This window comes from Rattus norvegicus, chromosome 1 (genome assembly GCF_036323735.1).
Source record: "Rattus norvegicus strain BN/NHsdMcwi chromosome 1, GRCr8, whole genome shotgun sequence".
NCBI classification, from domain to species: Eukaryota; Metazoa; Chordata; class Mammalia; order Rodentia; family Muridae; genus Rattus; species Rattus norvegicus.
Window position 1 is genome coordinate 88201365 of NC_086019.1, and position 15106 is coordinate 88216470.

At 53.1% G+C, this 15106-nt stretch overlaps 1 protein-coding gene across 3 annotated transcripts in view; it reads right to left on the reverse strand.

Moving 5' to 3' along the window:
• Positions 1–1987: 1987 nt before the first annotated feature.
• Mark4 (microtubule affinity regulating kinase 4) overlaps positions 1988–15106 on the reverse strand; it is a 36507-nt gene continuing 23388 nt past the window's right edge. Inside the window, exons 10-19 of one of the 3 annotated variants that reach the window (XM_006228472.5) lie at positions 12767–12886; positions 12308–12407; positions 11559–11668; positions 11299–11458; positions 10098–10315; positions 8776–8879; positions 6079–6357; positions 5866–5945; positions 4870–4914; positions 1988–3299 (exon numbers count right to left, since the gene is read on the reverse strand). In XM_006228472.5, coding sequence (XP_006228534.1) covers positions 3235–3299; positions 4870–4914; positions 5866–5945; positions 6079–6357; positions 8776–8879; positions 10098–10315; positions 11299–11458; positions 11559–11668; positions 12308–12407; positions 12767–12886 — 1281 coding nt within the window. In that variant the 3' untranslated portion in view covers positions 1988–3234. The remainder of the gene's footprint in view (positions 3300–4869; positions 4915–5865; positions 5946–6078; positions 6358–8775; positions 8880–10097; positions 10316–11298; positions 11459–11558; positions 11669–12307; positions 12408–12766; positions 12887–15106) is intronic. The other 2 variants (XM_063273644.1, NM_001191071.1) reach the window with 2 other exon arrangements.

The window sequence follows — 15106 nt, forward strand, 5'->3', positions numbered from 1 at the left end:
CTCAGCACTCAGGAGGCAGGTGCAGCTGGATCTCTGTGAGCTTAAGGCTAGCCCAGTCTACAAAGTGAGTGCCCTATATCTATAATCCAAGAACATGGGAGAATGCATGATTGGCAGTTCAAGGCCAGCCTTGGCTACATAGAGATCAGACGGGGCTATATGAAAACAAACCCAGGCACCATGACAAGTTTCTGTAACTGTGGCGAGGAGTTACGGTCAATGGGCCAGCAGAGAGAATATGGGTACACAGAAACCATCTCAACTGTCTCCACTCAAATCGTGAATCGTCAGAGGTGGGGACAGCAGCAACCTGTAACCCCGGCTCTCAGGAGGCTGAGGCAGGATAGTCAGAGACAAGCAGCAAGACCAGGTCTTAAAGATGGCTCAGTAGTTAGGTACACTTGCTGACCCAGCAGAGGACACGGGTTCAGTCCAGCACTCAAATCACAGCTCAAAGCTTTCTGGTACTCCAGCCCGAGGAGCCAACACCCTTGTCTGGCCTCCAGGGGCACCTGCATGCACAGAGCAGAAAAAACCCCAACCAACCAACCAGACTACCCACAGAGACACACAAAATAATAAATCTTCAAAAATCAAATGAAGTCATTAGAGGTCGAGAAGTTTATGTCCTGCTTTCAGTTTAACTGAGGTGCAGGGTTGTCCCCAAGAGCTTGCAGGATGACTAAGATAGATGTCAGGTGACAAAGGTGACTTGTCAGATACTGGGCACCCCTGTTTGAAGAAATCACTGCTGGTCCCAGCCCCACTTACAGCCATTACTTCAGATAGAGACTCAGAAAATGTAATCACCGTTGGTACCACAACTCCGGAGCTCCGCCCCATCCACCTGCTGCTAACCTGCCCCACCCCCTTCCTCTAGCCACCAAGCACTCATCCACTTGTTCTTTTGTTTGTTCCAGACAGGGTTTCTCTGTGTAGCCCTGGCTGTCCTAGAACTCGCTCTGTACCATCAGGCTGGCCTCAAACTCACAGGGATCCCCCTGCCTCTGCCTCCTGGGTGCTGGGATTAAAGGCGTGTGCCACCACTGCCTGCCATACCATGACTCCCTACTATCCAGCCAGCCCTCTTCTGGGATGCAGGTCCCACGAAGACAGGGCTGGGGCTGTCCTTACAGAGAATATTGTTTGCAAGTTCAAAGCTAGCCTGGGCTACAAAATGGTATGTGCCTGGTGCTTTCAAGAGTCTAAAGTCAGGCAGGTGGACGTCTGATGGGGCGAACCCAAAGCCTGCTCAGACTCTGTTCATAGCTGGTACGTTTCTATAGAAACAGTTTTTGAGGAGATGGCCATTTGTACTGGCTGGTTTTATGTGTCAACTTGACACAAGCTGGAGTTATCACAGAGAAAGGAGCCTCCCTTGAGAAAATGACTCCATGAGACCCATCTGTAAGGCATTTTCTCAACTAGTGATCAAGGCAGGAGGGCCCAGCCCATTGTGGGTGGTGCCATCCCTGGGCTGGTGGTCTTGGGTTCTGTAAGAAAGCTGAGCAAGCCAGCTGGGGAAGCAAGGCAGTAAGTAGCATCCCCCACGGCCTCAGCATCAGCTCCTGCTTCCTGCCCTGCTTGAGTTCCAGTCCTGACTTCCTTTGGTGATGAACAGCAATGTGGAAGTGTGAGCTGAATAAACCCTTTCCTCCCCAACTTGCTTCTTGGTCCTGCCGTTTGTGCAGGACTAGAAACCCTGACTAAGACACCGTTTCATGTATCTCAGGGCAGCCTCAGACGATATATATCCCAGCATGGCCCTGATCCTTCCTCTACTTCCTGTATGCTGGGATCACAGGCCGGAGGCACAAACGGTTTTTGCGGAAGTAGGAACCCCTCCACCAGGCAAGCACTGTACCAACGTTGCCACAGCCATAAACCATGGAATTTCTTCCTGAACCCTTAATTCTTTCCCCTGGGCCCTCCAGGGTTCTGGTCATCTCCAGCCCCTTTCCCATAGATGGGCTCTGTACGTCTCGTGTCCAGAACTGGGCCTAGTGTGGCGTCGGCACCAGTCATTGATTGTTTATTGAATACATGTATTATTGGAATAGGAAGAGGCTCTGGGTCCAGTGTAATACGGCAGAGGGGAGTAAGTGGCCAAGAGGAGGGTGTCACAGAAGGCTGGGGCCTCACGGAAGAGGCCGAATTCTGTTTTGCCCTCTTCCATGATCATCCTGGACCCACCCTCCAACCCCACTGTTCCCATTCTGCAGATGAGATAACGGAGGCTCAGCAAGCAGAACCACAGGTTGGGGTCAAGTCCCCAGCTCCCTGCTCACCTGCAGGCCAAGGGCTGGGAAGGAAGACCCCAGGTCGGCCAGGGGGTTGGGGGCTGGAGGGACTCCTACTGTTTATTGAGTAACAGGCTGCAGGTGAGGAGCTGACAGAAGGGGGGGCAATAACTTAAAAACTTGAGGCGACAGCGGTAGCTCCCCGAGAGACCTCTGCAGAGGGACAGGAGTATATACACGGATTTGTACAAAGTGCCCCGCGCCAGCCTGGGGCATGAAGGAGGTTCGAGCATAAGGAGGAGGGAGGGGAAGGTTTCTGCCTGTGACCCCCAACTCCCTGAACCCCCCGAGTTCTGTCTCCAGTCATTATGCCTGGAAGTTCTCCCCAAATGGGAGAATTTCCTCAGTTTCCCTTCTCACTCCTGTCCCCAAAGTCTCCTCAAGTGCCCTGCAGCAGAGCAAGATGGGGGGGTCCCCACTAGAGGCCCTAGGAGGGTGCCAGCTCCCCCCTGCTGAGCCCTCTTATCGTGTCATGTGTCCCCACACTGTCCACCAATCTAATCCAGGGAAGCTTCAGTCATGATACGGGGAACCCCCTCCTCTGTCCTGTTCCCCTTTTGGGGAAGTGAAAGGAACCAGAGAAAAGAAGGGACCCGGGGTGTGATGGTGGCTGTGGTGGTGATGGTGGTGGTGGTGGTGGTGGTGGTGGCGGTGGCGGTGGCTCAGAGTTCGAGGTCGTTGGAAATGCGGGTGACAAGGGTTCGGAAGGCCAGGGCGGTGCCCGCCACGCGGCGGAAGAGGACGCCCCTGAGGCCGGGCCGGGGCAGCTGGCACACCTCTACTTCGAAATGGGACAGGGGCTCGGGCCCGCCCGCACCCCCGTGCAGGCAGGCCAGCAGGAACGGCTGCGGCTGGCGGCACCGGCAGCGGGCGGCCGCTGTGGCCTGTCGCAGGGCAGCCATCAGGGCCTCAGGAGGTCGAGAGCTGGTCAGTTTCACACTCCAGGGGAATCTGAGCAGCCTGGGGGCGGTTTCCGCTTTATCCCAAGGTAGATGGCAACTGAGGAGGGGACAGCAGGGATCAGATAGGGTGGAGGAAGTGCATGCACCCGTACCCCACCACCTGCACAGGGACCCAAAAAGTGCTACTTGGGACTGCCTTCTCAGCTTCCCTTGCAGCTATCCCCCTCCCCATTCCTCCTCACCCCTGCCCCATCTGTGGGCATAAAGGACTAGAGAGATCCTTCCCAGGACCACATCAGCAACAGCACAGGCCAAATAGAAGAAAGTGGGCCACTAAAGGGCAGAGCTGTAAGAAAAGGATTCAGATGACAAACGACCCAGTCACCCTAGCTCTGTCCCATGTTTTTTGGGGAGGGAGTTTGTGTGGATGTGATGATCTCCCTAGAGCGGCTGAGCCTGTGTCCTAATAGAGCAAATTTCCCTAAGGGACCAAGAGCCTCACTTAGTCCAAGGGCTCTCTCTAGGATCAACAGGGTCAACTCACTATGTAGACCAGGCTGGTCTGGAACTCACAGAGATCTGCTTGCCTGCTTCTGCCTCTACGTAGCCCAGGCTTGCCTCAGCCTCCCTGGCCAGGACATGGCATCCCTGGTGTCTTATAGCAAAGAAGAGCTCTTCATCTCTCTTTCATTTGGAACAGTTAATGCTTTGACTAATAAATGTATGTCAGGTATGAGCACATGACCAAAGCTGACCAATCAGAGCCCTGAACTATTCTGATCACAGGCATTGGTTTAGATATGGATATGTGACCTACATTTCCCAGGGGATTCTAAACCGGAGAACTAAGCAGGGTAGAGCAAACTGTAACACAGCCAGTAGGGGCCAGAGTTGAGGGTCTCTGGCAAGCTGGCTAAACACTCACCACTGAGCCACGCCCCCAGCTCCTCACTGGGGGATTCTAGGCAGGGGCTCTATAACTGAGCCACACCCCCAGCCCCTCACTGGGGGATTCTAGGCAGGGGCTCCACAACTGAGCCACGCCCCCAGCCCCTCCCTCACTGGGGGATTCTAGGCAGGGGCTCTACCACTGAGCCACGCCCCCAGCCCCTCCCTCGCTGGGGGATTCTAGGCAGGGGCTCTGTACATCACAGCCCTCTTCCCCCTCATCCCAAATCTGAGATAGGATTATTTTACTAATTTGCCTAAGGCTGGCCTTGAGCTCTTTTAGCCTTGGCAGGCTTTGAACCTGCTTTCCTTCAGCCTCAGATCTCCACACAGGACTGGCAGACCTGTGCATCCCGCCAGAGCCAGCTTGGATAAGTTTTCACTACAACGCAGTGACACCTATTTGCTTCTACAGAGGCTACTGCTTCTTTTGGCAGAACCTAGTAGGAGTGACTTTGAAGAGCATTTACACGCGGGCGGGTCCCCGTGGCTAGGTTCGCCCACACCTCGAGTCAATGAATAAGAAGTGCTACAGGCATGGGAGGAACGCTGGGCAGTGGGCAGGACAGGGCTCAAATCACTGACAGCTATGGGAAGGTGCGCAATGTAGCAGAAATGAGTCTCAGTACAGGTGAAAAGGTTCTAGAATATTCCACCATGTTATGTTTAGAGCACCAGACAGGGTGTGCAGAGGCAGGCAGGGTGAGACCCTCACTCACCTTGTGACCTCAGGTCCCCCGATTCTCTCAGGTTCGTCTGTGACCCTAGCAGAGTGGGGAAGGAACAAAATGTAAATCTGGGCCTTAGCAACCCCCTCCCCCTCCCCACTGCCATGACTCTAGGCAGCCCCCGCTGCAGCTCCGCTCTCCCAACAGAGCTGTAGTCCGGATTTGATCCCTTCCATCCAGAGTGCGGTCCAGACAGAAATGGTTAGTGCAGGTTGGAGGAGAGATACTGAAGGATTGGAAGATGAGAAAAGGGGCAGGCAGACACACCTACACAGAAAAGGCACCAACACTCCCACATAGGCAGACGCATCCAGTGACGGAGGGGTCTTCAACTGCTGAGCCACGCCCCAGCCCCTCTCTGGGAGATCCTAGGCCTGGGATTTACAGCTGAGCCACGCCCTTCCCTTCCTCAGACACTCTGTCTGCTTTACTCTTTTTGAAAAATTCTTTCCATATCCTTCCTGCCTAGCCATGACCTTGAGAGCCTCCTGCCTCAGCCTGAGACTGCAGGACTTTTCCCGTTAGTACTCCACTGACTTGTGGCCTACGTCCTCGATTAGAAGGTTGGCTATGTGAGGGTAGACATATTTTACATTTTGCTAGCCATGCTAGGCACACTGAGGCTATCAATGTGTAACAGTCATACCAGATGACAAGTAGATGTCTAAGGAACACACTCAAAAGAATTCCCCACAGCAGTGACCTGAGCTGCCACGGTCACATGTAGATAGTTTCTGTGGTCCCTGGTTTCGAGGTGCAGAGAAGAACCAGAGACGCTCAATGGTTTGCTCAGCCTCACTTAGTAGAGCTGAAACCTGCTGCACCCGTCTGTAACGGGATATGCTTTTTGACACTCCACAGCCCCTACATGGACGCTGTTCCCACAGGGTCCCTTCCAAGGACACATACATGTAGCACACATGCGTGTTCACAGTCAGACATGCAGAGGACAGGCGGAGCATGGAGAACAGAGGAGATAGGACTTACTGATTTTGGATCCCTGGGGCAGAGAGGCGCCCGAGACACAGCGGTTAGAGTTCTGCCGTTTAGAGGGATCGAGGGTAACCCTGCAGGGTAAGGAGGTGGGAGTGGTGACAGGGGGTGCAGAGGACCAAGAGGTCAGGTGCAGGAGGAGAAGCAGAGAAGAAGGTTAGGCCCTGCCCGTCCACCACCCCATACCCCACATCCGGTGCAGCTCACCTTCGGGTCAGTTTGGAGGTCAGCTTGGTGAAGAGGTTGGTGGTGGGGCGGGGCCGCCCGGAGGGCAGGGGTGCGGCCTCATGGGCCAGCGTGGGTGAGGCCGGGGGTCCATTCTGCACACCCCCGCCACTCCCGCCCCCTGCCCGCCGGTCTCGGACCTGGCCCCCATGGAAGGTGCTGCGGATGGTGGAGCCCCGAGCCAGGCGGCTCCGCTCTCCCGATGGGGGAGCCAGGCTGTGACTGGAGGGTGAGGCAGGGGGCACCCGCGAGGTACCAGAGCTGTGGGCAGAGAAAGACAAGTCAGGGTGGGGCCGGAGGGCTGTCAGAGCATTATGGATCCTTGGAACCTCGAATTGTTTACTGGCTCAGTCTCCAGATTCTCCCATCCAAGTTCTAACCAAACCAGACCGTTTAGCTTCCAAGATGGATTACTTTCAGAGTGACGTGCTATAACACAGACCTCCAATATATACCTTCCCAGATCTCAGAGGCCACTAGGCCTCCCTTAAATCCACCTGTGCTTTCTCTCCTGGTATCCAAACCCTTAGGGCTAGTAGAAGTCATACACATAGCCTTGCAGCTGGAAACTACATTTCCCAGAATGCATTGCTGCAAGAAATCAGGTGGCCAGCCACCATCCAATATGTTGCCCCCTGCACTTTGTACCATTTCTAGGCTTAACTTCAGAGATTGCTGGGAGATTGGCAGCTGGCACAGAGGTCTCAGACCCTGAGCAGGGGTCTGCATGGGCAAGTTCAATGGAACCTGTTCTTGGATTCTGTCACAAAAATCAGAACCTCCATCATTTTGAAGCCATGGCCTTCTCTGCAGCTTCGCCTTGTTCCCTGTCTAGAACGTGAAGATCACATCTTCCAATGCTTACAGACAAGGATTCTAGAATCCTTGCTCTTTCACTCGCTGGCTGTGTAACTTTAGACAAGCTAATTAACTTCTCTGTGCCTCATTTCTGGACTAGGATCTACCCAGAATGCAGTTGCTAGTAATTTAGGCCACTGCTGGACACAGGCCAGCCAGAGGGCAGCTGCTTGATGAAGCATCCTTATTAGTTTTTATTTAGTAACTACTGAACAATTTCCTTATCATTGAATGTCATCTGTGGATTAAACTCTGGGTAAAGGTTGATGAGACCCAGGAACAGTTAGCATCCGTCCCAGTTAGAGCAGAGAAGCTTGGTGGGGGGCCATGCCTGGACCAGGTGGAGCCGCCTCAAGCTCCCCATTTTCTCCCTTCATATTTTTACGATATTTTTTACGTGCATGGGTGTTTTGCCCACACGTATGGCTGGGATCATGTGTACCTGGTGCCTGAAGGTCAGAAGTGGGCATCGGATGTTCTGGGACTGGACTTGAGAGAGAGAGATGGCAGCCATGTGGGTGCTAGGAATTAAACCTGAGCTGTCTGTAAGAGCAGCCAGTGCTCTTACCCGCTGACCAGCTCCAGCCCGTACCCTTTTATACTAGACAGGGTCTCACATAGCCCCGGTTGGCCTTAAACTTCTGCTCCTCCTGCATTCACCGTCCAGTGCGGCGTTACAGGTACTCCGCACCTCCCCGGCGTAGGACAGGCCAGATCCAAGGCTTTGCGCACGCCAGGTAAGAGGGCTACCAACTTAGCCACCACCCGGAACTCAATGTTTGGGGGAAGAGGGGGTAGTTTGAGACAAGGTTTCTCTGTGTAGCCTTGGATGTCCTGGAACTCACTCTGTAGACCAAGCTGGCCTTGAACTCACAGAGATCCACCTGCCATCACCTCTCAAGTGCTGGAATTCAAAGTGTGTCTCACTACTGCCTGGCTTAAAAATAAAAAGGGTTTCTTGTAGCTCAGGCTAGCCTTAACCTAGCTATGTAATCAAGATTGACCCTGGACTCTGATCCCTTTCCCGGAGCTTGGCGCCATGCCAAGGGATGGCGGGATCACTCATTACCTATGCAATTGCCCCACTGCAGCTGAGAGGTGCTTCCTCCCCAGGCCACCCAGCCCAGATGACGCAGGGCTCTGGGCCTTCTCTAGTTCTAAGTTGCATCATTCAAGGACTCCACTTGGTTCCCAGGCTCACGGGTGGAGGACCCGGCAGCTCCCCTTCCTAGCACCGCTGGCTGGTTGTTACCAGGTGGGAGCACTGTCAGGGACAAGATCTAACCAGGATGGGGTACAGCACATGCTGCAGGGCATATCCACCCTGCCATGTGTCCTCTGTGATCATCAGTGTGTATGTGTGTGTGTGTGTCTGTCTGTGGGAGATGTGTATGTGTGTGTGAGTGTGTGTGTGTACGTATATGTATGTGTTTATGTGTATCTGTGTGTGTGTGTCTGTCTGTGGGAGATGTGTATGTGTGTGTGAGTGTGTGTGTATACATATATGTATGTGTTTATGTGTATGTGCATGTGGAGGTATGTCTGTGTATTTATGTGTGTGTATGTATGTGTATATGTATGTGTATGGAGGTACATGTGGGTGTGTGTATATGTGGGTATGTGTGTGTGCTATGTATATATGTATTATGTATGTGTGTGTGTTATGTGTGTATATAGTGTGTGTATGTGTGTGTTATGTGTGTATGTCTCTGTGTGTGTTATGTGTGTATGTCTGTGTGTGTGTGTGTGTGTGTGTGTGTGTGTGTGTGTGTAGTCACCCCCACCCTCTATGTCCCCTCATCCCAGCCCTGCCTCACATACCTATTTTCTTTGCCATTTGGCAACAAGGACTGGCGCTCAGACCCTGGCCGCTCTGTGCACACGTAGGTGTTTCTTCGGGTCATCATGCTGGGGGGGAGGTTGTTCTGTGGGAGACACACCAAGAGGGGGCAAGAGGTGAGAAGACACCCCTCAGCCTCCCTCCACCCTGCTGCATTCTGCCACAATACACTTTTCTTTTTCTTCCAAAGATTTGTTATTATTTCACTGCACGGGTGTGTGTCTGCATGTGCACCCCTGCATCAGGTGTGTGCTCAGTGCTCCAAGAGGCCAGAGGAGGGCATTAGGTCTCCCGAGACTGGAGTTACAGCCAGTTGTTAGTTACCATGTAAGTACTGAGATTCGAACCCAGGTCCTCTGGAAGAACTGTCAGTGCTCTGAACCTCTGAGTTATTTTTTCATTTTAAAAGATTTGTTTTTATGTGTACTAGTCTTTTGCTTGGAACATATACCTGTGTACCACCTGCATGCATGCAAGAGGCCAGAAGAGGAAGTTGGCTCCCTGGAATTGGAGATATGGACGGTTGCAAGACACCATGTGGGTTCTAGGAACCAAACCCGGATCCTATGCAGGTGCAGCCAGTGCTCTTAACCACTGAGCTCCTGGCTGCTCAGTCCTTCCTGGCTTCTTTGTGTGACACTGGGTCTCATGTATCCCAGGCTGATTTCAAACCAACTATGTAGATGAGAATACAATTCTGATCCTTCTGCCTCTAAAAGAGGTCTGCACACGGCACTGGCACACTGGGCAAGCATCTACCTGCTGAGCCACTCCAATCCTCTTTCCCTTTTCTCCTTTCTCCTCCAGGCTCCCATGGGCTGCTCACAATTGCAATTAACTCCAGCTCCATGGGGGAGGGCACACACCCTTTCCTGGCCTCTTTGGGTACTAGAGGGATGGGCTCTGCCTGGAGCTAAGCTCTCAGCCCGAGGTTAATTCTATAAAGTTAGTAAGAATTCCTTATTCTTCTTTACCTTTTCTAAGGCAGATTTCTCTAGCCCTGGCTGGCCTGGAACCCAAGAGTTTTCTGCTCAGGCTCCTGAGAGCTGGAATTACAGACATGCACTGTGCCTGGCTTGGGGGATGATTTCTGTGGGTTGGGGCAAGCATATGTGTGGGGGAGGGGGAGCGAGTGAGTGCTGTACATGTATGGTGCCCTTTGTGTGTGGTGTAGGCACACGTGTTAAATGCTCGTTAAATAAATGAACTATCACAGGGGCCCAGAGAGTGCTTTGGGGATGAGCGTGGGATCTCAGTAATGGGGTGGGGACAGCATCCATTCCCTCCTGCCCAAGCCACTCACTGGGGTACTAGTGCTGTCCTTCCGCCGCTCGGGGATCTCTGCCTTGTTGGGGTTGTGGGCACTGCTGACCATGGGGCTGGAGGGGGGCAAGCCTCGACTCCCGCTGCCCGCTGCACTGCAGCTTGCTTTCCGACCCGGCAGCCGCTCTTCTTTGAGCTCCGTGTCCCCCGTGCTGGTTGGGCTGCGCTTCGGGTGCAGCGGGGCAGGGGACGGGCCACCTGGTGGAAAAATGGGACCAGTGAGAGCTGGGGTCACTTCCCAATAGCTGCAGTCTCTTCCCAGTCAAGCGTGGTCTATACAGAGAGTGACCAGACAAGCCAGGGCTACACAGTGAGTAACTGTAATGGTCAGTGCTGCCCACAACCTCGAATCACCTGGAGAGTATCAGTGAGGGGCGGTCTAGATTAGGTTGCTTGGGGGCATGCGGGTGTTTGTAAGGGTCAGCTTCACTATGTTAATTGGGGTGAGAAGTCGCACCCCCTGTGGGCAGCACCAATCCCTAGGCTGAATATTGAACTGTATAAGAGCGGGGAAAGTGAGCCTACCACTAATGCCCACTCACCCATGCATTCACTGCTCTGTCTCCTGACTGGATACAATGTGACCAGCTCCTGCAGCTGTGACTTCTCCTCCAGGACAGCAACCCCTGAGCTAAATAAACCCACCCTTTCTTAAACTGCTCTCCTGAATTCTCAGGAACATTCTCCCACAGCAACAGTAAAGAAACTAAGTACTAGACGTCCATGGAAAGCCACTCCCCACATCAGTGTGGAGTTGACAAGAAGGCAGGCTCTCAGCAGCCACATTGTACATGGAGTCCTGTGCCCTAGCTTTTCCAGAGGCCAACCCTTTCTGAGCCTGCCTCAGTATCCAGGTTGTGTGTGAGGCAAGCTCTCAAGCAGTCCAAGCTGTTTGGGTACTAAAGAGTTGGCTCAGTGGACCCAGGTTCAATTCCCAGAACCCACATAGTACCTAGCATCCCTCCCTGGGTGAGTCATTTCCTCTCTAGCCAGCGTATGTGCCAACCTGTCTTCCCAGCACCTGGAAGGCCGAGGCAGGAGGACAATGAATTTGAGGTTGTTCTGAATTATCTCTACTCCACTGCCATAATTATTTATTTCCCTGGCCTCTGTAGTTAGCTCCAGCTAGCGTCTGACTGCCAATCAAGGCTGGGTCATACTTCCGGGATGGGGACACTCACAGAAGTCGCTGTGCCGACGCTGGCGGTGGTAGGTGGAGGAAGAAGTCCGCTGCCCTTTGTTGTGGCTGCTGCCTTTGCTGGAGCTTGTCCCATTGGTGGTGTCGCTGGGCGCCCGCACCCGTGCCAGGGCCAGCCCTGGGGCACCCCGGTCCCCACCCTCCTACAAAAGAAAATATGCCAGGTACCTCAGCCCTATGTCCAAGTAGTTGGCCCCCAAGTCCCTCCACCCTTGCAAGGCCCAAGGCCTCACGACTTCTGACCTCAGTCTTCCTGCCCAGCAGGAGGTAGGTGGCGGTCACCTCGTTGTACTTCTGGTTGGTCAAGGCCTCTTTGATTTCTTCCCGTGTGTAGCCCATACCCACCATCACCTCTAGGAGATGGATGAAGAGAAGGGTCAGTCTCCTTCCCAAGGCTGTCCCTTCCACCCCTTGTGTCTCTCAATAGTGTCTGCCCTTCTCACTCTGCCAGCAGATATGAGTTGTCTTCCAAGAATATTCCTTCCCTAATAAGACCAGTTTGCTAACCCCTGCCTGCTCCTACCCAGGGTTAGCATGTGACTCAGGTCAGGACAATCACTGTTCAAAACGCAAAGGCTCACTGGATGGATCAAGACACACACACCACCAAGTTTTGACAAATTAGTAAGTTCCATCCCTAAGGCCACACTGATAGCATCGGAATAGCCAAAAGATGCCACGCCCCCAGCCCCTCACTGGGGGAGTCTAGGCTTAAGTACATATGTAGATCAGCTTCCTCCCCTAGTTTATACAGCTTTGAGCTGGCCTGTGTGAATATTGTTCTTTCCTAGATAAAGACCTAGACACAGAGAGAGGGAAAACACTCGCTCAGGGTCACGAAGCTCGAACATGAGACATTCCTCAACTACTCTCCCTAGCTTGGTGGTGAGCTATGACAAGACGCTGACCCACAAGAGCAGAGGCAATGGCCACCAGCCTCGGCTCAGGCACTGCACCCCTGAGCCTGAAGCACCTGCTTCCTTGTCCCTCACCAATTCTCTTGGTGTCCCCGAAGTCCTCCTCGGGTTCCGTGTATGGCTTCAGCTCCTCACCCTCATAGCCAATGTTGATCCATTTGTCTTTCATGATTTGCTGGGGACAAGGGAGACAGACATGAGAAGGAAGGAAAGGCACCAGAAACAGGACACAGCTTCCCCTCCTCCAAGAGGGACTCCCCGCTGAGCCTACCACCCCCAAACTGACAGCTTGTGGAGACCTAGCCAGCCGTTGCACCCCCTGCCACAGCCTTTCCTACACCCTCCTCCTCCACATCATCTGGGCCCCCAGCACCCTGTAATCATCCTAAGAGCTCATTAGCTTAATTACTGACATGGCGAAGACCATCCGGGAACCTCCTCCTTGCTGTCGTCTGCACTCAGAGCTGAACCCAGCCCCAGGCAGGAGGAACGGAGCCACAGGGAGGGCACAGAGGGTCCTGGGAGAGGGCTCACCTCCAGGGTACAGCGTTTTGCGGGGTTCAGCACCAGAAATCTCCGCAGAATGCTCTCGCAGTCTGTAGACATGTAGAAGGGGACTCGGTACTTGCCCCTGAGGACTCGCTCCCGCAGCTCCTGCAAGCACAAGGCCCGGATGCTTGCCTCTGTAGACAGGGCTCAGCACCCCTGCACCCACCCCACCTCACCCCTGCAGGCAGGGCTCATCAACACCCATGTCCAGACCTTCTGGGAGAACAGAGATGATGGAAATCCCAGCCCAGATATAGTAAGAAACTTAGCCCTACTTTCCTGACCACACCTTCATCTGTGGGAAGGGGGCGCCCTAGAGCTAGCAAGTTTAAAGTCTTCCTCCCCTCCCCTGCTTTGAGACAGGGTCCAACAGAAACAGGCCTCCACCTGCCTGGTACTTCACTTCAAGAATCCTGGGGTGCCAGCGTGAGCCCCCACGCCCAGGTCATATGGTGCTTGGGGAAGGAATGGAAGGATCTCCATTGGCTTCACAGGCAATCAACCAAGCATGTTCCTAGGACCTTAAAACTTCTAGTTTTCCTTTTTTTTTTTTTTAATTGAAAGAAAAATTTTGAGACAGGGTCTCACTGCATAGCCCTGGCTGTCCCAGAATTCGCTCTGTAGACCAGGCTAGCCTCAAACTCACGAGATCTGCCTGCCTCTGCTTCTGCCTCCCTAATCCTAACTGTAACCCTGCCCAGCCTGAAGTTTCTTTTAATAGACTAACTTTTCCTCCTGCCTTCAGATTTGGAGGACAGAGTCTCACATAGCCCAGGCTGGCCCACCCCAAACCTGTTGTATAGCCAAAGAAGACCTTGAACTCGACCACTTTGCCTCTGTCTCTGGAGTGCTGGGATTGGAGAGGTGAGACACCATACCCCATTAATGCATTGGTGGGGATTGAACCTAGGGCTTCCTGCGGAGCCAGGCACCCTACTAAGAAAGGTACACGATGCATTCTACCTAAGAAAGGCACAGGCTTATAGTAACTAGTATGTAAAGACCAGGTTTTCAATGGGAAGGGTCCCTGCCACTGTCCCCCACCAGTGTCTTTCTCCCAAGCAGCCATGTTGTTCCAAAAAGGATCTTCATGTGTTTGCTTACCTTGGGGTTTGGGAGAAAGGATCTCGTTATACAGATGGGGCTACCTGTGAACTCATAATTCTCCAAGCTCGGCCTCCCAGAGCTATGTACCACTGTACCTGATTCAAGGGGGTACTTCTTTATTGTTATTTTTATTTCTTTCACGTGCACTGGTGTTTTGCTTGCATGAATGTCTGTGTAAGGGTGTCAGATCCTGTAGAACTGGGGGTCTAGACAGTTATAAGCTACCCTGTGGGTGCTGGGAACTAAACCCGGGTCCTCTGGAAGAGCAGACATCACTTTCAACCACTGGGCCATCTCTCCAGCCTGGGATACTCTTTTTTTTTTTTTTCTTTTTTTCGGAGCTGGGGACCAAACCCAGGGCCTTGTGCTTGCTAGGCAAGTGCTCTACCACTGAGCTAAATCCCCAACCCCTGGGATACTCTTTTTTTATAAACATTTTTAAAAGTTCTATGTCTGAGTATCTGGGCTTGTGTGTGTACTGCCCACAGAAGGCAAAAGAGGGCGCTAGATCCCCTGCAACTGGGGTTAACGGGAGGTTGGGAGCTATCAGTCCTGGGAATCAGGCTCGAGTTTTCTGGGAAAACAGCAAGTGCTCTTAGCTACCTTGCAGTCCCTCAAATGGACACTGTCAATGTCCACCTGTACCCCCACAGATTAGAGACACAGGCTCAAAGAGGGACTCGCCTGAGGTACTCACAGAGAACATGTGAGCCCACAGAGAACTGGTTGCTCACCAGGCATGCATTAGAACAGGAATTCAGATGCCTAAATCCCACCAACTGCTGGGTGAGCATGGTGGACTCCTCTTGGTCCACCCCTGAAAACAGAGATAGGGTCCCCAAGGCAAGCGGGTCAGCAAGTCCAGGCACATCAGTGAACTGTGTGTGACTGAGACCTCCAACTGCAACCTCGGGCCTCTCCATGCATCCACACACCAGAGGATACAGGGCTGGAGAGATGGGCTCAGTGGCCTGGCAGCAGCTACTGCTTTTATAAGGGACCTGAGTTCGATTCCCGGCACCCACGTTAGGCAGCTCAGAACCTTCCTTCCTTAACTCCAGGGAATCCAATGCCCTCTTCTGGCTTCTTCGAGCCCCCACACAAATGTGAACAAACACATACACATAAATAATTAACCACGCATGTGTGGGTACACACACACACACACACACACACACACACACACACACATGCTCGTGCATGCAAACTGAAAACAAC